The 26,964-nt window shown below is 38.6% G+C and overlaps 2 protein-coding genes across 3 annotated transcripts in view; both read left to right on the forward strand.

Annotated features, from left to right (window-relative positions):
• The window catches only part of C9 (complement C9), a 60,876-nt gene extending 49,129 nt beyond the window's left edge, over window positions 1–11,747 (forward strand). Inside the window, exon 10 of the mRNA XM_032628361.1 lies at window positions 11,507–11,747. The gene's annotated coding sequence lies outside the window, so the exon portion shown is untranslated. The remainder of the gene's footprint in view (window positions 1–11,506) is intronic.
• A 3,787-nt stretch (window positions 11,748–15,534) lies between these two features.
• FYB1 (FYN binding protein 1) overlaps window positions 15,535–26,964 on the forward strand; it is a 178,296-nt gene continuing 166,866 nt past the window's right edge. The window contains exon 1 of one of the 2 annotated variants that reach the window (XM_032626744.1): window positions 15,535–15,637. In XM_032626744.1, the coding sequence (XP_032482635.1) occupies window positions 15,635–15,637 (3 nt within the window). In that variant the 5' untranslated portion in view covers window positions 15,535–15,634. Of the gene's footprint in view, window positions 15,638–16,386; window positions 16,503–26,964 lie in introns of those variants that run through there. The other variant, XM_032626745.1, reaches the window with a different exon arrangement.

Below are 26,964 nucleotides of genomic sequence, written 5' to 3' on the forward strand. Positions count from 1 at the left end.
GTTGACTTTTCATGCCTGACCAATGATGGTCCATGAGCTCCTTGCTGAGACACTAGACCACAGTGAAACCTTTCTTGCTGAGTCTTTCCATTGAGGGAGCTCTTCCAGGTATCCAGCTTTCTGCAGAATGTTCAGTTCCAGCTTTCCACACAAACTGGGCCTACCCCCTTCATGAGGTTGAAAACCTTAAGACGTCATTTTTCTTTTTGCATACTATTTACCTAGGGTGAAAGGCTCTGCAACTTTCTCCATCAACCAATCCAACTTCCCTCTCCTTATGTGTTTCTACTTCTTCCAGACTAGTTGTTCTCAATCAAGTTGCTCATTGTATTTACCTGGTTAACTTTTTTTAAAAAGGGCAAAAAGAGAAGCATAACAAAACAGATATCCAGCCCAAGTTAATGAAACCAGAACCTTTGTGGTGGATATTGCCTGGCCATGGTTCTCTCTTTCTTCCTTTCTCCCTTTCTTTCTCTTTCTTTCTTTTTTTCTTTTTTTCTTTCTTCTTTCTTCCTTTCTTCTTTTAAATCCTCTGGTTATTCTAATCTATAGCCAGGGTTAAAAACCTCTATTCTCGACCCAGACCAGTTAACACCTCCGATGAAATCTCCTCCAGCATCTTCAGGCATCAGTTCTCTGTCTACGCTCCCTGAGTGCTTTCCCCCTTGTTCTTTCAGCAGTAATCACACTTACTCACCCGACACAAGATGAACATCACCTCTAGTTTGGAAATGTGTCTTATATCTTTTTTTTTTTTTTTTTTTTTTTTGCGGTACGCGGGCCCCTCACTGCTGCGGCCCCTCCCGCTGCGGAGCACAGGCTCCGGACGCGCAGGCCCAGCGGCCATGGCTCACGGGCCCAGCCGCTCCGCGGCACGTGGGATCCTCCCGGACCGGGGCACGAACCCGTGTCCCCTGCATCGGCAGGCGGACTCTCAACCACTGCGCCACCAGGGAAGCCCCATGTCTTATATCTTAAATCTCACTCTTCTCCCAGCACCTAGACAATATCTCGCACATTATGGTACAAAAAGATAAAAGGATGAATAAATGGGTGGGTGGATTGACCCGAAGTTGAAGTTCTATTAATCATTAAGATTTGATAATCTTTTGGTTTTTTCCTAGTATTGCCAGCCAAAAAAAAAAAAAAAGAGCTGCTGTTTGTTTCCCAGGGATCATATGGAAAGAAAAACATCAGGACCTTCCAGAGATAGCTCTTGCTGCCAAATGAAAAGCAACGTGCTTCATGAAAATTCTGCCAACCTCTGAAGTCTCCTCTCTCTTAGATCCACAATGCTTCTTTTCCTCCTTAAACTCCTATGATGTTTCCATTTTTTATTCCCTAATGAAGAGAGTCAGCAGTGAAATATGCCAGGACTGCTTTCTCCTACAGCCAATGCCAATCCCTTGCTAGCAAAACAAAATTGAATTAAAAAGAGAGTGTTGGTTAAAAAGACTTAAAGTAATTGTGAAAGTTCTTTGTATGATGAATACGTTCTGCCAGTTCCATTACCACAAGTCTGTATCATGCAGTTGTGCTCTTGTTTACGTTCTTGCATCTTGTTCTGTCATTCTTGGATACATGCATGCATTCATTCTGCAAATACTTGCCGAACACCTACCACAAGCACAGAACTCTGCTTTTTTAGGTCTTAGCTCTCCGATTTAACTCTATGTCTCCAAGGAGAAAAGTGTATTGTATTTGCAACCAAAAACCATTAGATTAAATCATGTGAAATTGTCTCTATTTAGTCATATTTTACCAAAAACAAAACCCCAAATCCAGTGATTTCATATGATCCAACTTAATACCTAGCCTTATGAGTTGCGTAAGGTTAAGTCTACCCACAAAAGGAGCTAATTAAAGGAGCTGGCTATACAATTTTATTCATTAGATAGCATGGTACTTAAGACCTGAGAGCTTTGAAAAGGTCCGAGAACCCTAAAAGAAGAAGGAGAAGGAAGGAGAAAAGAAGGGCTCAAAGTACAAGGGGAAAAAAGCAAAATCAAAATTAATAAATATTTAATTAAATGTCAACAACATTATCATGTCAATTTGCTCATTTTTTTTATTAATAAAATTTTCTCACCTTTATAAATAAATTTAAGTTAGTTTTCCTCACTTCACAGAAATTCTCAAGAATGCACATGATTGCTGAGAAATCACAATGCAAATAATTTCAAAAGCAAAATTTAAAAACTAATTTTCAAGGTTTTTTTTCCAACAAAGGAAAATGTTGTTGGGTATAAGATGTATTTTAATGTAAGGTAGGACACAGAGATAGTTCTCTAAAAATAAATGTGCCAGGTCCTTTAGGGTATAAAATAGCATTGGTGCTCAAGAAAATACCTATTTCCTGCCCCCCAGAAACCTGAGTGAATCAGAAAGAATTAGGATGTTAAATACATACAAATATTGAACTCTAGTGTGTTCTTAGACAATCCACTGTTGAGTTTCTGATGTGCAGCATCTGGATTAAGGTAGAGTTACCATAGTAACTACTGGGAATTCCTTGCATCCTTGTGAATTACAAATTGTCAAACAAGAAAATTGCTGATCCTTGACCAGACTCCTGAGGGTCAACTTAATGATTTATCAGAGTCCCTTTCCTGGGAATGGGGGAAAGATTGTGGGTTCACTGTTGACAGTGAGACTCTCCAACTTCCTCCAAAGGTGGCATATCTGGTAGAGCATTTCCAGCAGGGTGCAACACTAAGGCATCAGAAACTGCCCGGCAGGAATCAGCATAGAGGAAGAATCACCAGAAATTGGGGGAAATGAGGACCTCCCAGAGGCTAAGGCTTACATGGCTCATCCTGGATTGAGGTTTCCTGAGAAGGGAAGTCCTAGCTTGGTCTGGCCAGACTGAGTGCAGTATTACCCACACGTGGTCTCTGAGAGGGCACACCACAAATTCAAAGAGCAAGGGATGTGTGAGGGAAATAGTCCTCTAATGCTCAGGCCATACACTCAGATCATTATACTGAGCTCCAGCCATTATCAAAGGACCTGAGAAAGCTGGATGGGCATTCATGTTTCCTTGGCCTTAATAAGAAAAGAATCTTCAGAGAATTGCTACATTTTTACGCTTTTCCCTTTTTATATGTAAAACTCAGGTTGCTTATTCATTCTACTGATGACATTGGTAGACATATGCCTGCTCACTGCCAACTCATACCAGCTTTACACCATGGCCTCCCCAGGACCTTTTGAGTGTGTATTTGATTGTAAACACAGCAGAACACTGCATCCAAAAACCCCACAAGAGAAGCTCCTGAGTTAGTGTCCCAATATTTATGAAAATCAACCCAAAATGGTGAATAAAGACTAGGCTCAGCTTACATTTATTTTCAAAGAAAATAAAACTTCTCTCTCTCTCTCCCTCTCTTCCACACACTCACACACACAGCCACACACACATATAAATAATTTGTAGGACAACCATCTATCTTTCTGCCCACCAACCCTCTCCCAGCCCCTCCACCACCACCTCATGTTCATTACTCCCTACTATACTAAGAGCAGTGAAATGGTTCAAGAGAATGGAATGGTGTGGCTTTTTAACACTAGACAAATTATTAAACTCCTAAAGCCCAAGATATGCCCGGGGTTAGTAATATTTCCTTCATAGAATTGTTAAGTTGATTCATTGAGATAAAGCATATAAAAACCTTGGCGCCTAATAGCAATAAATTGTAGCTGTTGCTATGGTATCATGCAAGGCTACTGATATAAATCTTTTCAAGTTTCACTCTAATGTTTGTGACATTAGACAGCCAAGACGATTAAACCTGTAAATGGAGGATAACTGTATATGGCAGAGTAGCTTAGTACTCTCCTGTAAATAATTAGTGGGTTCAATGACTTTTTTTTTAAGAGGAGGTGTTTTCGGAGATTGGTTCAAGATGTCTGAGTAGAAGGACATGCTCTCACTTCCTCTTGTGAGAGCCCAGAGTCACAACTAACTGCTGAACAATCACCAAAAGGAAGACACTGGAACTCACCAAAAAAGATACCCCCACATCCAAAGACAAAGGAGAAGCTGCAATGAGATGGTAAGAGGGCCATAATCACAATAAAATAAAATCCCATAACCGCTGGGTGGGTGACTCACAAACTGGAGAACAATTAGGCCATAGAAGTCACCTGGAGTGAAGGTTCTGAGCCCTACATCAGGCTACCCAAGCTGCAGGTCTGGCAACGGGAGGAGGAATTCCCAGAGAAACAGACTTTGAAGGTTAGCGGGATTTGATTTCAGGATTTTGACAAGACTTGGGGAAACAGAGACTCCACTCTTGGAGGGTACCCACAAGGTAGTGCGCACATCAGGATTCAGGGAGAAGGAGCAGTGACCCCACAGGAGAATGAACCAGACCTACCTGCTACTGTTGGAGGGTCTCCTGCAGAGGCAGGGGAGTGGCTGTGGCTCACCACAGGGACAAGGACACTGGCAGCAGAAGTTCTGGGAAGTACTCCTTGGCATAAGCCCTCCCAGAGTCCACCAGTAGCCCCACCAAAGACCCTCTAGGCTCCAGTGCTGTGTCACCTCAGGCCAAGAAACCAACAGGGAGGGAACTCAGCCCTACCCATCAGCAGACAAGCAGATTGAAGTTTTACTCAGCTCTGCCAGACCAGAGCAACACCCAGCTCTACCCACCACCAGTCCCTCCCATCAGGAAGCCTGCACAAGCCTCTTACATAGCTTCATCCACCAGAGGGCAGACAGCAGAAGCAAGAAGAACTACAATCCTGCAGCCTGTGGAAAGAAAACCACATCCACAGAAAGACAGATGAAATAAAAAGGCAAAGGACTATGTACCAGATGAAGGAACAAGATAAAACCTCAGAAAAACAACTAAATGAAGTGGATGTAGACAACCTTCCAGAAAAAGAATTCAGAATAATGATAGTGAACATGATCCAGGACCTTGGAAAAAGAAAGGGGGTAAATATAAAGAAGACACAAGAAATGTTTAACAAAGACCTAGAATTAAAGAATAAACACTTAGAAGAATTAAATAACAAACAAACAGAGATGAACAATACAATAACTGAAATGAAAACTACACTAGAAGGAATCCGAATAAGTGAGGCTGAAGAACGGATAAGTGACCTGGAAGACAGAATGGTGGAATTCACTGCTGTGGAACAGATAAAGAAAAAAGAATGAAAAGAAATGAAGACAGCCTAAGAGACCACTGGGACAACATTAAAGGCATCAACATGCACATTATAGTGGTCTCAGAAGAAGAAAAAGAGAGAGAAAGGACCAAGAAAATATTTGAAGAGATTATAGCTGAAAACTTCCCTAACATGGGAAAGGAAATAACCACCCAAGTCCAAGAAGCACAGAGAGACCAAGGCAGGAGAAACCCAAGGAGAAACACACTGAGACACAGTAATCAAATTGACAAAAATTAAAGAGAAAGAAAAACTATTGAAAGCAACAAGGGAAAAAAGACAAATAACATACAAGGGAACTCCCATAAGGTTAACAGCTGATTTCTCAGCAGAAAATCTATAAGCCAGAAGGGAGTGGCATGATATACTTAAAGTGATGAAAGGGAAGAACCTACAACCAAGATTACTCTACCTGACAAAGACCTCATTCAGATTTGATGGAGAAATCAAAAACTTTACAGACAAACAAAATCTAAGAGAATTCAGCACCTCCAAACCAGCTCTACAACAAATGTTAAAGGAACTTCTCTAAGTAGGAAACACAAAAGAAAATGACCTACAAAACCAAACACAAAACAATTAAGAAAATGGTAATAGCAACATACATATCAATAATTACGTTAAATGTGAATGAATTAAATGCTCCAACCAAAAGACACAGGCTCATTGAAAGGATACAAAAACAAAACCTGTATACATGCTGTCTACAAAAGACCTACTTCAGACCTAGGGACACATACAGACTGAAAGTGAGGGGATGAAAAAGATATTCCATGCAAATGGAAATCAAAAGAAAACTGGAGTAGCAATACTCATATCAGATAAAATAGACTTTAAAATAAGGAATGTTACAAGAGACAAGGAAGGGCATTACATAATGATCAAGGGATCAACCTAAGAAGAAGATATAACAATTATAAATATATATGCACCCAACATAGGAGCACCTCAATACATAAGACAAATGCTAACAGCTATAAAAAAGGAAATTGACAGTAACACAATAATAGTGAGGGATTTTAAAACCTCACTTATAACAATGGACAGATCATCCAGACGGAAAATTAATAGGGGAACACAAGCTTTAAGTGACACAATAGACCAGATAGATTTAATTGATATTTATAGGACATCCCATCCAAAAACAGCAGATTACACTTTCTTCTCAAGTGCACACAGAACATTCTCCAGGATAGGTCACATCTTAGGTCACAAATCAAGCCTTGGTAAATTTAAGAAAATTGAAATCATATCAAGAATCTTTTCCAAACACAATGTTATGGGATTAGAAATAAATTACAGTGAAAAAAATGTAAAAAACACAAACACATGCAGGCTAAACAATAAATTACTAAATAACCAGGAGATCGCGGAAGAAATCAAAGAGGAAATCAAAAAATACCTAGAGACAAATGACAATGAAAACACAATGATCCAAAACCTATGGGGTGCAACAAAAGCAGTTCTCATAGAGAAGTTTATAGCAATACAGTCCTACCTCAAGAAACAAGAAAAATCTTGAATAAACAATCTAAACTTACACCTAAAGTAACTAGAGAAAGAAGAACAAACAAAACCCAAAGTTAGTAGAAGGAAAGAAATCATAAAGATCAGAGCAGAAATAAATGAAATGGAAACAAAGAAAACAATAGCAAACATCAATAAAACTAAAAGCTGGTTCTTTGAGAAGGTAAACAAAATTGATAAACCATTAGCCAGACTCATCAAGAAGAAGAGGGAGAGACTCAAATCAATAAAATTAGAAATGAAAAAGGAGAAGTTACAATGGACACTACAGAAATACAAAGCATCCTGAGAGACTACTACAAGCAACTCTATGCCAATAAAATGGACAACCTGGAAGAAATGGACAAATTCTTAGAAAGGTATAACCTTCCAAGACTGAAACAGGAAGAAATAGAAAATATGAACAGAACAATCACAAGTAATGAAATTGAAACTGTGATTAAAAATCTTCCAACAAACAAAAGTCCAGGACCAGATGGCTTCACAGGTGAATTCTATCAAACATTTAGGGAAGAGCGAGCACCCATCCTTCTCAAACTCTTCCAAAAACTGCAGAGGAAGGAACACTCCCAAACTCATTCTATGAAGCCACAATCATCCTGATACCAAAACCAGACAAAGATACAACAAAAAAAGAAAACTACTGACTAATATCACTGTTGAAAATAGATGCAAAAATCCTCAACAAAATACTAGCAAAGAGAATCCAACAACACATTAAAAGGATCATACACCATGATCAAGTGGGATTTATCCCAGGGATGAAAGGATTCTTCAATATACACAAATAAATCAATGTGATGCACCATATTAACAAATTGATATACCATATGATCATCTCAATAGGTGCAGAAAAAGCTTTTGACAAAATTCAAAACCCATTTATGATAAAAACTCTCCAGAAAGTGGGTATAGAGGGAAGCTACCTCAACATAATACAGACCATATATGACAAACCCACAGCAAACATCATTCTCAATGGTGAAAAACTGAAACCATTTCCTCTACGATCAGGAAGAAGACAAGAATGTCCACCCTCGCCACTATTATTCAACAGTTTTGGAAGTCCTAGCCACAGCAATCAGAGAAGAAAAAGAAATAAAAGGAATACAAATTGGAAAAGAAGAAGTAAAACTGTCACTGTTTGCAGATGACATGACAGTATACATAGGTAATCCTAAAGATGCCGCCAGAAAACTACTAGAGCCAATCAATGAATTAGGTAACGTTGCAGGATACAAAATTAATGCACAGAAATCTCTTGCATTCCTATACACTAACCATGAAAGATCAGAAAGAGAAATTAAGGAAACAGTGCCATTCACCACTGCAACAAAAAGAATGAAATACCTCGGAATAAACCTACCTAAGGAGGTAAAAGACCTGTACCTAGAAAACTATAAGACTGATGAAAGAAATCAAAGATTACACAAACAGATGGAGAGATATACCATTTTCTTGAATTGGAAGAATCAATATTGTGAAAATGACTATATTACCCAAAACAATCTACCTTGCACAGTGCAACCCTCTTGCACTGTTGGTGGGAATGTAAGTTGATACAGCCATTATGGGGAACAGTATGGAGGTTCCATTAAAAACTAAAAATAGAATTACCATATGACCCAGCAATCCCACTACTGTGCATATACCCAGAAAAAACCACAATTCAAAAAGACACATGCACTCCAATGTTCATTGCAGCATTGTTTACAATAGCCAGGTCATGGAAGCAACCTAAATGCCCATTGACAGAAGAATGGATAAAGAAGATGTGGCACATATATGCAATGGAATATTACTCAGTCATAAAATGGAATGAAATTGGGTCATTTGTAGAGACGTGGATGGACCTAGAGACTGTCATACAGAGTGAAGTAAGTCAGAATGAGAAAAACAAATATCATATATTAATGCATATATGGGGAATCCAGAAAAATGGTACAGAGGAACCAGTTTGCAAGGCAGAAACAGGCACAGATGTAGAGAACAAACGTATGGACATCAACGGGGGAAAGCGGGGGTGGGGAGGGAGATGGTGGTGGGATGAATTGGGAGATTGGGATTGACGTATATACACTAATATATATAAAATAGATAACTAATAACCTGCAGTATAAAAAATAAATAAATAAAATAAAATTCAAATAAAAAAAAAAACTTAACAGCAAAAAAAAAAAAAAATTAACCTGGTTAGATTTACAAACTGTTAAGTTCTGAATATGCTTTCTGTTCTTGTAACTACTTACCTGAATATAATTTTACCCTGATGATACTTTTAAAAAAAAAAAAAAAAAGAGGTGTTTTTTTCTGTAGCAAAATACACATTACATAAAAGTTACCATTTGGTCACTATTAAGTGTACAGTTTAGTGGCTTTAAGCACATTCACATTGTGCAGCCATCACCACTCGCCACCTCCAGAAGCTTTTCATCATCCCAAACTGAAACTCCGTATGCAGAGTTTCAATACAATGCGCGTTGTATTGTACACATTAAACAGTAACTCTCCATTCCCTACTGCCCCAGCTATGGTAGCTACTATTCTACTTTCTATCTCTATGAATTTGACTATTTCAGGTACCTCAGATAAGTGGACTCACAAAACATTTGTCCGTTTGTATCTGATTTATTTCACTTAGTGTAATATCTTTTGTGTTTGAGAGTTTTAGCTTGTTTTTTTTTTATAATAACCGTCCTAATGGGTATGAAGTGGTATCTCATTGTGAGTTTAAAGTACACTTCCCTAATTATTAATGATGTTGGGCATCTTTTCATGTGGTTATTGGCTTTAGTATATTTTCTTTGGAGAAATGTATGTCCAAGTCTTTGCCTATTTGTTAATCAGGTTTTTTGTTGTTGTTGAGTTGTAGGAGTTCTCTATATATTCTGGAAATTAATCCCTTATCAGATATTTGATTTGCGAGAAGTTTTTAATGTTGAAGTCTAATTCATCTACTTTTCCTTTTGTTGCCTGTGCTTTTGGTGTCACTCAAAAAATCCCTGGATCCAATGTCAATGTCATGCAGCTTTTCCCCTATGTTTTCTTCCAAGAGTGTTATAGTTTTATTAGTTCTTATGTTTAGGTCTTTGATCCATTTTGAGTTAATTTTTGTATATGGTATAAAGTAAGATTCCAACTTCGTTCTTTTGCAATGTGAATATCCCAGTATCATTTGTTGAACAGTGATTTTTTTAACCGTGTGTTAGCCTACTAAAGTCAATCTACCTGGAAAGGACAAGAGAAAAGAGGGTCAGGGTGACATTGAGTCATTTCACAAATTGTGTTCTATTACATTTGTTTTCATAGCTACATTATAGATACCCCTAAGTCTGCCGTATAGCATTATTAAGTAGTAGTATTTAGTTCCAAAAGGTACTACAGAATTGAAAATAGAAATATTCCTATCCTTCTGACCAAAAAGAAAGTTGTCACTAGGTTACACTCAGGTATGACCAATTTTGTATTGTCATAAATAATTTTGTGTTTAGGAAGGCTTCCAGTCTGACAAATCTTCATTTGAGAAATAGGGTACCAAAAAGACTAAGGTTGAAAGAAACTAACACAACATGTAAAGCAACTACATACACCAATAAAAATTAAAAAAAAAAAAAAAGAAAGACAGGTTGAGTAATTTTTCAAATAGAGAGAAGGAGAGAATAGGGTGATTCTAAAGTGAAAAACAAAAAAAGAAACTCAAGGAAAAAGAGTATAAACTGGAGATGCTTTTAAGTTGACTAATTTAAACAAATTTGAAATATATTCTGAGTGCAAAGAAAGGTGTAAGGCTTCATCAGTATTTATCTTGTACTGAAATGGAAATATTTCTGTTTTAAAATTAGACAACAGACTAGGAAAATGAGTATATTCACACCTGCACTTAATTGACAGTGGGCCAGGATAAGAATTCCAGGAATGGGGGAGTGATCCATTTCCCCTTTGTCATCTTCTCTGAGTCTGTAAATTCCCAAAGCACATCAGTTTATTTTCCAAACTTTCTGGCCTAACCTTCCTGTTTGGAAGGAAACTGGGAATGAATGAATGAATGCAGAAGGACAAAAAGAAAAATAGATCTATTTTTCATGTAGGACCTTTTCTTTCTTTTATTCATTAAAGAGCAATTGTTGTTAAAAAATCTTCAAGCGCAACAATCAATCCAATGAGGGTGTGTATTTTGATGGTGTCAGTTAAATCTTTTGTTGGAGATCCAGTGAGATAAAAGGATTAAAAGACTCAACACTCCCACAGAGCTCTCTAGGAGTTCCCCAAATCCCAAGAGAGGGTAAGATACAAATTATATCCCAAATGAGAAAGTAGTAAGTAAATTAATATATAACATAGGATTCTTCTAGAAGTTTTGTTCTTTGTCTCTTTGCTCTCCAAGTTAATTGGTTTGGTAAAAGACTCCTTAAGTAAAGTTTAGATTATTTCTCCATTGTCCTATTTCAACAGTTTTTTTTAGAGTTTAGTAAACATTTGCCTGGGGTTGGGTTTAAATTGTAGAGACAATTGTTCCTTGCCCTTCTTGAGTTTAAATACAGTTTACTCATCTTCTAAGCAGATAGGGTAGGGGGTCCCTAGAGAAAAAGAACCAGGCATGGCTTTCTTGGCATAAGAGAAGCCATTTTTGGCCTAAGCCATTTGGTGCTCTAAGCCTGGCCACAACGTCCTTTAACAGGTCTCAGTAATTAATGATCTTAAAGGAACAAATAAACGACTGCTATCAGGCAAGAAAAATAACAATAGCAAAGATAATATATCAGTTGTAAAGACTCCTAGTTCTATTTCAAGGGTAAAGATTAGCCTGAAGCCCTCAACCACCAGATCAACTGGGATCTAAGAGATGATGATGTTGACCTTTGCTGCCCCACGTGACTTCAGTCAACTAAAGCTTGGATTCTGTTGACTGCCCAAGCTCCTTCATGAATATGCATGTATCCTTACCTTAAAACTCCCCCACTTTGCTGTTCGGGAAGATGCTGCTTTGAGAAAGATCCCTGGTGTTCTGCTTACTGGCTGCAAGTAATCAATCCTTCCTTCTCCTGGGCTTTGGCTTGGTTGTGTCTTTTAGCTCGACACACACCAAGAGGCAAACCCAGTTTTGGGGTAACAATCCTATTGAAATATAGTAGGAATTCTCCTTCTACTGAAAGATGAATTGATTTTTCACTGAAGTTGATTAATACGTTTTTTCTTCCTAGTGCATTGATGTTCTGAAAGGATTATGGCCTCCTTTCATCAAAAATGGAAAGTGCAAGAGTGAAAAAAATCCATTTTGTTTTCAAAACAAAAAGTGAAAGAGAAATAAGCCAAATCAAGGAGCTAGCCGTTTCCTCCCACACAACTTTTTAAAGCGTGCCTTTTCTTATCCTGCTTTTTTCCTGCTCCTTTCCATGTGGCTATTCCATATCTCTCCACACAAGGAAACTAGAATTTCCTTGAATTTCTATGAATCTATTTTGTGAGTTTCAGTTGTTCTTTCCTGGCAAGGTTCAAATGCATGTCGATAAAAGACAAGTTTACAAAATAATGAAGTTTTAGCTGACCAGTTCCCTAGTCTGGAAACATAAGGGGTCACTTAACATTTCTGTGCTTTCATTTCATCTTCAGAAAGCACCAATGTAGTGACCATCTCCCAGTGTTTGACAATATTTTAGCCAAGAGTTCTCCTACAGCTTCCCATAAAGGATGGGCTTCGAGGGAGGCTGTACACATGCAGAATTAGTGTGCAAACCATATACTGCTGTCATCAGATTCTGAAAGGAACCCATGAGTCACAAAAAAAGCTTTAAAAAAATAAAAGCTACTCTAGGATATTAGGGTGACAGAAGGAAGTAATAAAATTAATTCGTACTGGAGGAGTTTCAGATCTGGTTAGGGGGCCAAACTTAATGCAACCGATACAATGGGAGAACCATAAAAGGGAAACATATCAGAGCTTCATTTCGTGGTGCAGTCTGCAGGGTCCAGAAAAAGGGAGAGATGAGTGAGCCAGAGGCACAGAAGGCTTTCTGGGAGAGGTAAGACTCGACATCCTCCTGTTCTCCTATCTCAGGGCTCTTGCCCAGGCCTGTGATTGTTGGTCACGTAAAGCAGATGATCATCTGTTTCTTTTCTAAAATGTTAGCCATTCAGGTTATAAAGCTGAAACTGTGTAAGAGTATATAAGTCTTTCTAACCCTCTGTGCTAACAACTTCAACCAGGCTCCTTTTAAAACCTGATAGATACAACAGTGACAACGTTTTTAAATAAGGCTCGATAAGTAGTGTTACTTACATTGTCATTAGTGTTCTCGCCTTCCATCTTGTAAATTGACTTAAAAAAAATGAAGCTGGATTCACCAGTCTCCCCCAACCCCACCATGTCTCTGGGCCTCACAGTCTCCATCTAGCTGTCACTTTGTATCAGGAAGACAGCCTCATTTTACCATTGCCTGAACAGAAACAGTTCTCTAGAATGTAAATTTATGAAGAGATTTGAAGAATTATAACCATTTTTGTGTTCTCTAGGCTACTTCTCCCTTCCACTAGCAGGAATAACTGCAGCGCCCATACCACAAAAAAATAACTTTATCTTCTTCAGATGGTATCGTTATACTGTGTGTCAGCTTTCTTGCATTTCCTGTTTCCTCTTCCCGCTCAAGGATTTACATACTTAATTGAGTTCACAGGAAATGTGCTCACATAAGTGATACTTGAAACATGCTTTTTTAAGTAAAATGATTATGCTCCAAAAACTAAAAATAAAAACTTATTGGTGAGTTATGGATGAGAGCTACAGCTAGCCTGTTTTTTCTTAGCCAAGATACTTCTCTTAAATATATTTTTGAGAGACTGCTGAATTTATGTCAATAACAACTAAAAATCACCTTAATCTGCAATTAGAAATAAACACAAATTGAAATGAAACTCAAATGAATAAATTGAAACTCAACATTCTCTTAACGAGAGACTTGTACAGTTAGCTACATTATTAATGGAAATTGCTCGATTTCCGTTTATCGTGTAATTTTTGTCCAAATTACCGGCCCAGAGAGAAAATCATAGAATGACCAAGAATAAGTAATTATCATGGAGCGCATGGTGAAAATATGTTGGTAAACTTGGTAGTAAACAGTGTCAGAGCATCAGAATTATTTCTACAGTACTATCAAGTTATTGCCTCCTAATCTGTCATCTTCCTCGTACGTACGAGTCACTTGCTCCTCCTTTTAGAGCCTGGGCTTGCCTGCATTTTGAAGCCACCTGGGGAACTTTAAAAAACACTGATGCCTGGGTCTCAAAGTAGAGATTTTTATTTAATGGTCTGGGGTTAAGCCCGGAAACTTGGATTTTTAAAAGCTTCCCGGGTGATTTTAACGTGCTGCCAGATGAAAACCCTCTGCTTTAGACCCTAAATTGTACTGTTCCAACAGGTAGTGGATGAGAGGCTTTTCAGTTAAGCTAGAGAATGTCTCCATTTTAAGGTCTTCTGGCAATGGTTTATGTCTAAAAGAATGCATGGTTCTCATATCTGCCTTACTTTGATCTTCCTCCTCCGTTAATTCATTGAGTATTTATTATGTGCCAGAGACAGTGCAATTTCTGACTACCCTCCTAGTTCCAGACTATCCTCAAGTCCTCAAGCCCTACCTCTCTTTAAAATACCTACAGTTTCAAGGCAATCTCAAATTCCTTTCTACCCCTGGGACCTGACCCTTGCCCTGCCGTTCTGCCTTGTCCTGGCAATGATTCTATCCATATTTCTAACCACATCTTGATTTTGAAAAATATTTTCATTTTAAGAAATAAATAATAGGGAGTATCCATTTAATAAAGAATTTTTATTGTCACAGTAGTAATTAATATTAGGTCAGGATCAAATGAAAAAAATTGGTGTCTCTCTACTAGGTTAATGCGGTAGTACATACAAGATCTAGAAATTTGCAACCCAAAATTAAGAAGTCAGTTGCCTTTCCTTTGCAATAGGACATGAAGATGATCTTCTACTCTTAAAATTACTTTAGTATCAGTATATATATATATATATATATACATAGAGAGAGAGAGAGAGAGAGAGAGAGACTATATATTAAAAATAAAGGAGGTAAAAATCCAAGTACCAGAATGAGTTCAAACAAGCACTAGAGAAGATTGGTGGGAACTCTGACTAGTTGAGATCAAATATTATGCCCTTAACTCAAGAATATCTAGTTCACCAGTGTGAGAGATTGAGGCATCTGATGCTAACAAATATTACCAAAAAATTAACGCAAGAACCTAGACTGACATGTACTTTATATTTTTAATGAAATGAGTAACGTCCTATGATAAGCTTAAAATATGTCCACCATTCAAATATTGGTGAGATAGATTTAAATGCATTTGGAATTGATGATTAAAATTATTATGATCTTTTTGCTCTTTTTAAGATTATAGTTCTGTTTTAAATGTGCCATATATTCAAAATTAAAAAGTCAGAAAGTCAGCAAAGTACAAAATAAGGATTATTTGTAATAATACCTCCACCGAAGTGAACCACTGTTAACATGTTAATGTGGGTCCTTGGCAGATAAATAAATAGATACATAGATAGGTCCACAAACACACATTTTATATAAAATGGGTTAATAACATACACAGAGTTTACAATTCAGGCACTTTTTAAAAAATTCTGTGTCAATATTTAAGACTTCAAAGCTTCACCTGTAGCTGTTTTCATATTATTAAAGCATAATAACTGGATAAACCTGGCCAGTTATACAAATGCTCCGAGGGCTGAGATAACATGCAAATAAACCTTATATATCAATGTGTGAAAACTGGACAGACCACACGGTTCAAAAAAGGAAGTACACCCTGCATAGCTAACTTGCACATTCACTGTCCGAGTTACAGCATCTTCGGGGTCACTGTGTGCCAGGCACGTCAACTCTTTTCAATAAAAATGGTAAGTAATAGATTTTATGACTCTCCTTGGTCTCCTAGCAAACGTCTAATCTTTTCTACATAAAGCGGAGAGGTGTGGGAGTGCTTCACGGCCAGGTCCTCCAAGGCTTTGGAATTTTTGCTTATCTCATCGTACTTCCATTTGCTTATAAGGCTGCTAAGGCTTTATTATATCAGCTGAGGGACTGTGGTGGCTGCAAGAGTTCCCTTTTCTGATTCTAGCCTTCAGAATCGAGGAAGAGCTATGCCTTAAAGAAAGAAAAGCTGCATTCTTTGTCTTGCCTCTTAAGATGGTTGGGTGCTACAACCAGAAGTGCAGTCGTTTCCTTTTATGAGTACTTTGGAGCCCTGAAGAGAACCCCAGTGATATACGTTGGGCAATATTGCTGAGGATGAGTGCCATTTTGACAACATGGTGAATTTTACAAGAGGAGCTCTTTTGTTTAGAAAAATGCATTTTATTATTTTAATTAAGAGAAGCAAAGTCCAAGTAGTCCAAATCTTAGGGACAGGTTGTGTTCCAAAGTTAATTGAAAGTCATTGTGTGGAGTGCACTTAAAATCATGACTGGGTTCCCAGTGTACCATAAAAACTAGCTTAATCCATAAAGTAGCTGAACTACAGCATTAAGATTCTGCTACAGTTTCCTATTATTTCGCTGTATAATTGGCTGTGTTCTCATACGTGTGGCGTTCTCAGGTTCACAGAGTCTAGAAGAGAGTCAACTTTCTATCCCACGCACCCCTCCCAGACTCCTCAGCCGCTAGAAGATAGAGATTGGTTATCCCTTCTCTTGTTACGGAGAGGATTACTTCCTTTGTCACCTCCCAGTGGGAAGATGGGGACTGAGGCAATGATCCCTGCAGGTACTCAGTGGGGCAGGGAGTGCACTGTAGGCTCTGGAATAGAGAGGGTAGAAAGATTCATGGCATGAGTATGTAGTCTAAAATCTCTTGCACCAGAATGGGGAACGGGCAGAGGTGAGAGAACGTAACCTCACCATAGGGGAAAGAGAGGGAGAGAAGAGATGAGGTCAGACTTGCAGAGTCACGGGGAGGGGAATACCACAGAGAGGAAACGGTAGCCCGTGCGCTGTCCCTGCAGCCTCATCTGTAGAGGAGGGTGGTCACCTATCAAGATGGGACTTACAAGTCCCTCTGGTGTTTCCAAACTCGGTCTTCAGATCCAGGATTCTTAGAAAAGATCTTGACCTTAATTACGATATGCTCTTCAAAAATAAATAAGGGCACTGTGGTTGACAGGGTAATTTGCATTTTCTTAGGGAAAAATAGATGGTAATAGAAGAAAAAAAGGAGAGAGGTTTAATTGGATAGTGTGTGTTTGGTGTTACATATAACGTTTTCTTAAGAGATCACCATCTTATTACAAAAGTAACGCATATTACTAAAGAAAATTTCTTAGAAGTGAAGAAATGACACAATACTTGTTTTCTATAGTTCTATCACTTAGGGGGCAGTCATTGTTAAATTAATACAGATCCCTTTAGAATTTTGTCATTTAAAACTATATCTTATAAATATAATTTTCTACAAGTACTATCATACTTTATAAACTATTTCCTTACTTGCTTTATAATTTAAAATATCTTGAATAATATCTGAGTTATGATAGCATTTTTAATAATGAATCATTTTTAATGACTGCATTGTATTCCATAATTTATTTTAGTTCCATATAGCTGGACATTGAGATTGCTTCTTATTTTATTTTTCTTTCTTTATGGTAATATAGACAAGACTGTCATAAGCATTCTTTTATATACATTGCCTTATAATTTTCCATTGTCAGAACTACTAGAAGAATAGGTAGGTGAAAAAACATATATTTAGACTCTGAACACAGTTACCCTCTTGTTAAACAATATATTTTAAGTTTACCTACTATATAATGCATGGCAAATGAATTTCCCAGTGGTAGTTATGGTATATACATGCCTATCCTTATAGCATATCAAGGATATACTTAAAGAGGAAGTAGATTTCCTTTAATTTCTCTCTCCCTAACATTGCCTCTGACATTCTACGACAAGTTACAGAAAGGCACATAGCATATTACAAGAAGGAAAAAACTCTACTTTTTCTCCTTGGAAGACATCATAGATCAGTCAAAAGGCCATATTCCTGGCTTTTTTGTGTGTGTGTGGGGGGCTGCATCAGGTCTTCGTTGCGGCACACAGGCTCTTTGTTGTGACCCACAGGCTTCTCTCTAGTTGTGGCACACGGGCTCCGTGGTTTGCAGCATACAAGCTCTCTAGTTGAGGTACAACAGCTCAGTAGTTGTGTCACGTGTGCTTAGTTGCCACACGGCATGTGGGATCTTATTTCCCTGACGAGGGATCGAACCCGTGTCCCCTGCATTACAGGACGGATTCTTTACCACTGAACCACCAGAGAAGTCCCTATTCCTGGCTTCTTATGCTTTGCTTACTAGTTGTATGTTTTTTTCATCAGTCACTTGAGCTCTGAGTTTGTTTCCTTGTCCAACTGTGATGAAGATGTTGATGATGATGACAGTAACTATCTCGCAGGGTTGTTTTAAGGAGCGAAAAAATTGTGATTACAAAGCACCTATTAAAGTGCAGGCCCCAGCCAGACACTGAATGAATGTTGGTTTCTTTCCTTCCAGCCCCAAATAAATGATTTCCTAAGGAGGCATAAAGACTTCAATGAACACAAAGAGGAGAATACAATGGAAGTTAGCATTTGTGAGCCTTGACATACGCCATCTCATTAAATCCCTGTAACAATCCTTACAAATAGTTAGTTACTGCTATCGTCCCTAGTTCCTAGGTGAGAAAACTGAGTCTTGGGAAGGGTGATTCCCTTACTCGCAGCCACACAGCTACTGAATTTCCAGAGTCCACAGCACTGGAATTTGAGCACAATTCTGTCTGCTCTCAGAGCCTGAGTTTTTCTGCATTATGCTGCATCCAAGAAAAAGTAGGTACAGAGGAAGACAGCAAGGTGGTCCTAGAAAAGCCCGGGACTGGCTTTTAGGAGGGCCAGGGGCCTTTCCTCAGGCTGGTGACCACCTCTGTTTGATCTGGGAGTCAGTGGTTGTAACTTCTTCTGCTGTTACCGTTATGAATTATATCCTATTTTCAGAACGCTCACTTTATTGAAATCTTGCAAAGCCACTGGGATAAGAGACTACATGGGTTCCTGGCCTTGTGATTCTCCACCCCAGGGTTTAGAGAGGGGCATTCAATGCTCAAATGCCTCGCCTTCCCTCCAAGCTCTCCTGCTGTGTTACTGGTGTGACTAACTCTGCCTGCTCCAGGCTGAGTGCAGGAAGGGAGCATCAGAAAGTGGAACCACATCATGGCCCAAGTGGTTATTGGGAAATTCACCTGTTATCACCCTCTTCCTATAACTTATTGGCAGAGGAACTGTAGAAACTTGTGGGAATTAGGTGGAAAAGTACGTGGGGTTTTGTGAGGACAAGGATATCAGCTATAAAGAATGATAGATTTTAGCTACACGGTGGCAAGGAGTGCTGGGCTCCAGGCCCAGCCTCCCCATAAACCGCAGTGGGATCTTGACTCGGCTTTCCAGCTCTCTCAAGCAGCTCAGTTAAAGTAGAGGGTGGGCTAGGTGTTCCATAATGTTCTTTATGATTCCACATTTCAGAAGCAGAAGGCAGCGACAGTAAGATTCTACTTCTCAAACAGATGGTCCTGTGGAAATTGACTTAATCTGCGACCTTAGACAAATTACGTCACTTAACAGCCTTAACTGGAAATAACAGAATGATACCTGTCCACACGACAAGTATGTTTAGGTACCTTTCAAGTTGCAGATTTTCTGAAAAAGAGGGAGGGGCAGATATCGAATCATGCACAAATTTTTGTATGTTCCCAGTTAGTGAGGGGAAAAATCTTTTATCAATAAACCTTAGAAGGTTTTAAGGAATGAAGTAAAAATTGGTTTGGGGGTTTTATTCGTTTGTTTTGCTCCTTTCGGTCAGCTTGCAGTTCACGTGTAAGCAACTAACAAAAGAAATGTGTTATCACTCTTTATTCAGTGAGGGTTTGTTGAGGCCCTGTTCCACGCTGGGCTCTGCTGGACAAGAAGGCAGGGTGAAGACAGGTGGGTCCTGGCTTCCTGGAGCTCACATTGAGCGCAGTGGGTCCAACTTTAGCAAGTATCTGAATCACCTGGAGGGTTGGGGAAGGAGCCTGGGAATTGGCGTTTCTGATAAGGTTCCAAGTGATGCTGATGCTGCTAGTCAAGGGACCACACCTGGAGAACCACTGTTCCCTGGAAGATGGAAAGTTAATTCAAGTAAACAAATAAGGAAACTAGCAGGCAGTGAGCTCTGAAGGAGGTAAATAAGGAACTGAGATAGAATATACGAAGGAAACATCCTCTTTAGATAGTGGTCTGGTCTTCGATGCCGTGATACAGCGCTGGTTCTCAACCCTCCTTGCACGTTAGAATCGCGTGAGTAGCTTATAAATCATACCCATTCTCAAGGCCCCAGCCAAGACCAGTTAACTCGAACCCTTAAGGGGGGAAGTGGTGTCCGGTGCAGGTTGAGAACTGCGGCACCGAAGAGCGAGAATAAGCTGGGCACAGGGAAGGTGGCAGTAAAGACCATTTCAAGCACAGAAAATGACAGGGACAAAAGACAAGAGGCAGGGGACAGCTTGCACCTGCAAGAAGATAGGGTGGCAGGAGGAAAAGCAAGAGAAGAGGAGAGAGGCAAAGAGGTGTTTTCTAGAAGCAGGCAGCGTCACATATTGCAGGGTCTCGAGGGCCATGACAAGGAATTTCATCTTATTTTGTTCACCCGGGCAGCCGTTGGAGGCTCCCAAGCAAAGGAGTGAGTGTCATTATCCGATTCACATTTTGAGGGGAGGGCTACTTCTGAAGTGACGTGCATTCTTTCCAGGCAGCCTTGACCATGGTGTGGAGCTTCACCACTGACTTTCTCTCCCTCATCCTTTAAATTTTGACGCCAAATTTAAACACAGCCAGGTGTTTAATTTGTGAAGGATTTCTGAGGGGGATGATGGGTTTGGGGCCCCGCAAATAATTTGAGGGGCTGCAGAGGAGGCCCACTTGAGAGCTGGTGTTCCAGGGAAATCAGAAAATAAAATCTGAGCTAGAAGAATCCCTCTGGAAGCTGGGGTTCCAAGCCACTTCTTTCATGGAGAGCGGTGATTCTTGAGCTTATCACGTAAGTTGGAGGGCGTCAGTCACAGTCCTGAATGACACACTACTGTCCCCAAATAGAAATTCACTCACCTCCACACACTCCCTTCACGTACACCCCTACTCTCTACTCTCGATCTATTTATATCCTCTGCTTCTGCAAAATGGACTGCTTCCCCTTTGCTGCAAGGTCTGTACCAATACGTTAAAAAAAAAAAAAAGCTCCTCTGTTATGACAAGCGAGTTTTTTTGTTTTTGAGTCCCACGTTTTTCTTTTTTTAAAAAAAACATCTTTATCGGAGTATAATTGCTTTACAATGGTGTGTTAGTTTCTGCTGTATAACAAAGTGAGTCAGCTATACATACACATATATCCCCTCCCTCTTGCGTCTCCCTCCCTCCCACCCTCCCTATCCCACCCCTCTAGGTAGTCACAAAGCACCGAGCTAATCTCTCTGTGCTATGCGGCTGCTTCCCACCAGCCAACTATTTTACATTCGATGGTGTATATATGTCGATGCTACTCTCACTTCACCCCAGCTTCGCCTTCCACCCTATGTCATCAAGTCCATTCTCTATGTCTACCTCTTTATTCCTGCCCTGCAACTAGGTTCGTCAGTACCATATTTTTTTTTTCTAAATTCCATATATATGTGTTAGCATACAGTATTTGTTTTTCTCTTTCTGACTTACTTCACTCTGTATGACAGACTCTAGGTCCCTCCACCTCACCACAAATAACTCAATTTCGTTTCTTTTTATGGCTGAGTAATATTCCATTGTATACGTGTGCCACATCTTCTTTATCCACTCATCTGTCGATGGACAAGCGAGTTTTAAGCCAAGAGCGAGAGGTTCAAATTCTAGACCTCGTTCATCCACAGGTCAATGCGCGTAGGAGGAAATGAGAGGCACTTGTTTAGAGCATGTATGAGCAGCCGCTAAATGTGCAACACGCTTTCTCTGGAAGCGAATGGGTGCGGGGCTCCAGCTCTGGATTTAGTAACTTCAATATCACTTCCCCAATTCTTGGAGGTGCATTCCATCTGCCCCTTCTTTCTCATGCGCTTCTCTTTTTCAAATACTATGGTATGTTAAGAAACAAATAACATAACAAATGCTCACATACTCACCACCCAGAGTCCACACGTTACCATTTTTTCATATTATTGCCATTTTGCCATCTTTTCAAAACGAAAAAAGGCAAAGTTGAAGCCCTCTTTTTGGCCTTCCCAGTTCCATACCCCTCTTACCACAAGCAGAGGAACACCTGCTCCGATAGTGCTGTCTCGCCTTCTCTGCCATGTTTTTATATTTTTATTTCATCTGCCTGTATCCATAAGATACTATATCATATTGTTTTGCCCGGTTTATTTTTATGATTTCTGCATTTGCAATCTTTCACTCGACATTGGTATGTTTTCAATATGGATCCATTTGGACCCATGCAGCTCTGGTTCAACCTATTGAATTTCTGTGTACTTATACTGCAATTTATTCATCTATTCTCCAATGTTGAATTCGTTGTCATTATTTTCCATTTTGAACAGTACTAGAGTAAATGTTCTTTTGCATAGAGGGTCTGGGCACCTTTAAATTTACTGGATGTTAGCAAATTGTTCTCTAAAATCATTGTATCAATTCATCTCTCGCCAACCTTGTATGAGAGTTGCCATTTCTCTGCATCATCCCTAAAACTTGGTTTTGTCAAGTTTATTGATAGAGTTTTGAGAATTTATTATATGCAAAACTCTACTTTGTTTAAAAAATTTTTTTAACTGAACTATACTTGATTTACAATACTGTGTTAGTTTCAGGTGTACAACAAAGTGATTTAGTTATATATGTATATAACTAAATCTTTTCCATTATAGGTTATTTCAAGATATTGAATATAGTTCCCTGTGCTATACAGTAAATCCTTGTTGTTTATTTATTTTATGTACAGTAGTGTGTATTTGTTAATTCCAAACTCCTAATTTATCCCTTCCCCTCCTTTCCCCTTTGGTTAACCATGAGTTTGTTTTCTATATCTGTGAGCCTGTTTCTGTTTTGTAAATAAGTTGATTTGTATTATTTTTTTAGATTCCACATATAAGTGATATCATAAAAACTTGTCTTTATCTGACTTACTTCACTTAGTATGAGAATTTCTAGGTCCATCCATGTTGCTGCAAATGGCATTATTTCATTCTTTTTCATTACTGAGTAATATTCTATTATATATAGATACAGATATAGCACATCTTCTTTATCCATTCATCTGTCGATGGACATTTAGGCTGCTTCCATGTCTTGGCTATTGTAAATAGTGCCGCTAAGAACATCGGTGTATATGTATCTTTCTGAATTAGAGTTTTCGTCTTTTCTGGATATTTGCCCTGGAGTGGGATGGCTGGATGATATGGTAACTCTATTTTTAGTTTTTTCAGAAAACTCCATACTATTTGCATTTCTCTAACAATTAGCGATATTGAGCATCTTTTCATGTGCTTGTTGGCCATCTGTGTCTTCTTTGGAGAAATGTCTTTTCAGGTCTTCTGCCCATTTTTTGATTGGGTTGTTTGTTTTTTGATATTGAGCTGTATGAGCTGTCTGTCTATTTTGGAAATTAAGCCCTTGTCGGCATAGCAAAACTCTACTTCATTTTGGTTTCAATTTTCCTGATTATTACTAAGATGGAATGTGTTTTCATAAGATTATTGACTGTTCAGGTAACTCTTCTGTAGATTCGCCACATGTGCTTTGTTCATTTTCTTACACATTATCTTTTCACGTTGATTTATAGGAATTCCTTATGTATTCTGGGCATTAATTCTATGTCAGTCAGTGCATTGCTAATTTTATGCTCTGAATCTATGGCTTCTTTTTTACTTAATTTTAGTGTCTCTTTTTTATACAGAAGTTTTCAATCTTAATGCTGTCAAATTTTACAATAAGTCTATCATTTCTGCTTTGATGTCGTTTTTAAAAAAGTTATTCCCTACTCTCAAATTTTAAGCTGTTTTCCTAACCTTTTCTCTAAATATTTTAAAGATTTGATTTTCATATTTAGGTCTTTAATAATCAGGACTTTATTTATACTTGTGGTGTGAGGTAGGCATCCAATATATTCCCAATGGATAACCAATTGTCAAGTACCATTTATTTTAGTCTGTTTCTTTCCCCTACTTCTTTCTGTTGCCTCCTTTGTCCTATGTCCATTTCCCACATACGTGTGACTCTGCTTCTAAGCTCTTAACTCTGTCATACGGGTCCATATACTTCATAAAACTCCATGTTTATCACTGTTTCTTACATCTTACTCTTGTGCTCTGGATTCATATATCTTCTTACCCAAGTACACATGCTCTTACCTATTTTCTAACAATTTCTACAACTATTTAGTATTTCTGTTAATATTCTCCCAAACACAGCAAGAACCTAAACAAAACGCAATTACCCATTTAACATAACCTTCCAACCCTATTTCTAGTTCTTAACAATTTTGCTTGGAAGAGATGTACTTCACTTTTACTCACATTTAATCAGCCAAAATAAGTTGCATAGACATGCCTCAGCTAAACAGGACAGAGATGTAGGGATGTATAATTTTTATGCATTCAGGGTAATAGCAGAGATGGATACCCATTTGGAAGAAGAGTAATATTATATACTACAATGTATATTGGGTTTTGTATAACTGAAAACACTTTCATTTTGACTTTACTCTTAAATGATTGTTTAGCCGTATATAAATATTCTAAATTGGTAGTTACTTTTCCTCAGCACTTTACAGACTTACCCCATTGGCTTCTGCCTTCTAGTGTTGCAGAATTGTATGCTATCAAGTCTAATTGTCTTACCTTGTAGGTGAAATTCTGTCATTCCTTTCAAGATGTCTCTTTGTCTTTATGTTTTGCAGCTTTACTATGCTTCGTAGGCATGTGAACTGATTTTTATTTATCCTGCTTGGTACTCAGAGTAGCAATTTAAAGCAGGGATCTACAACATTTCTGTGAAGAGCCAGATAGTAAATATTTTAGGCTTTGTAGGTTTTGTGGTCTCTGTTACAACTATTCAGCTCTATCTTTGTAGATGAAAGCAGCTGTAGACATGGCATAAACAAATGGCTGTGGCTGTGTTCCAATAAAACTTTATTTATAAACACAGGTGGCAGCCTGGATTTGGCCCATGGACTGTAGTTGCCAACCCCTGATGTAAAGTCTAATGATTTTCTTCAATTCTAAAAGATTCTCAGCTACTATTTCTTCAAAAACTATTACTCTACCATTTCCTCCTCCCTAGTTTGTTTCTTTAGAATCCCTGTTAGGTAAAAGCTAGATAGACTCAATCTATCCTACATGATTTTAACTTCTCTTCCAAATTTGTTTATCTGTGTTCCTCTGTGATGAATGCTAAATCAGTTTATCAACTTTTTCTTCCAGTTCACTAAGTTTTTCTTCATCTGTGTCTAGGATGACCAATTGTCTCAGTCTGCCCAGCACTTTCCCAGTTTTAGCACTACCGTCCCATGCCCTAGAAACTTCTCGGTCCCAGACCGACCAGGATAGTTGCTCACCCTATCTGTGTCCAAACCATATTTTATCCCATATATTGAATTTATGTTTCAATGGTTAAGTTTTTATCTCCAGTTTTTTAAATTGGTTGTTTTTGATAATCACCTGTTTTTGCCTAATGTCTGCCCATTTTTGTTTCAAATATTCTTATGCTCTCCTATAGGTATTATTCATTTCTTTCTTGATATATCCTAAATTCTTAAGGTCACTTTCAGATTGTTCTATTATTTTAATTTAACTTGAGGTAAACTCATCTTTCAATTGTTGATTTCATTGTGTTCTTATTTCTTATTAATAGTCTTCTTCCTGTAGTTTGAAATTGTGTGGTAGACCCATCTGAGAAGGTTTTTGTGGTTGATTGCTTAGTTTTCGCTTTCTATCTGCCATCTCTAATATTGTGCTTACCTCTACTACTTCTTTCTGAGGTTCCTCCAGCCCAGAACCAGGTCTATATTGACAGCTGATACAGGCCCACAATAATTTTGCACACTTAGTATATTCATTACTAAGTCAACTGGCATCTTGGTCCAGATCCTGGTTCTAGCCCAGCATTTCTCAACTTTAGCACTTTTCTGCATTGTAGGATGTTTCGCAGAATCTCTGGTCCCAACCCACTAGATCCAGTAGCACCTTTGTCCCCATCATTGTGACAACACAAAGCATTTCCAGATATTACAAAATGTGCTCCCCGCCTCCCCTTGCCATGTTCTCATCCTCAGTTGAGAACTGCTGGTCTATCCCCAGGCAATTCTTAGCACTGATCATTCGGTCTCCTTTCATGGTGCTAAGGATGGGAAAAAAGCATAACTGTCCTTGCCCTTGGTTTCAAAGAGTGACTATAGCTCAGGTTCTCAGATTACCTATAGGAGCTGAATTAATAAATACTTCTGTACCCTAAACCAACAGCCTGCCTTGCCAGCCCTCCAGTCTTCCAGTCTCACTATTTTATGTTTCTTTTCTCTTTCTGACATAGAAAGGTGCATTTCTTTTTGAGTGTAGCTATCGTTAAATTTTCTCGTTTCATATTCTATCATTGACAGGTGATTAGATCAGTGAGAGAGTCACAGATTTTAGTTTACTGAAGAGGTTAATTCCTCTTCTATCTTTTCCCTCACTTCCCTTTAGCTTCATATTTTTCCTTTTTCTTTTCTTCTCTCATCCTCAGTCAGTGTTATTGGGTAAATCAACAAAGTAGAGGAAATATGTCAGCATCAGGGCTGATGAGACACTAGAATTAGTCCAGCTTCCTCCAGGTCTCTATTACCCACCTTTATCCCTATCCCAGCTTATTAAGACAGTAGTTTTCAAAGTGTGGTCACTAAACCAGCAGCATCAACATCATTGAACTGGGAAATCAACGGAAATCTTTGGGCTCCACCCAAGACTGAGTAAGTTCTGGGAGTCAGACCCAGCCACTTGTGTATTAACGTGCTCTCCAAGTGATTCTGATGCATGCTCAAGTTTGAGATCCCCTGTACTAAGACTTAGCTAGAAGTTTGCATCAGTGGCTCTCAATCTGGCAGCACATTGGAATCGGCTGTTTGACTTTAAAATACAGTTACATAAGCCCCACCCCAGAGATATTGATTCAG

The sequence above is a fragment of the Phocoena sinus genome, chromosome 3 (genome assembly GCF_008692025.1).
Source record: "Phocoena sinus isolate mPhoSin1 chromosome 3, mPhoSin1.pri, whole genome shotgun sequence".
NCBI classification, from domain to species: Eukaryota; Metazoa; Chordata; class Mammalia; order Artiodactyla; family Phocoenidae; genus Phocoena; species Phocoena sinus.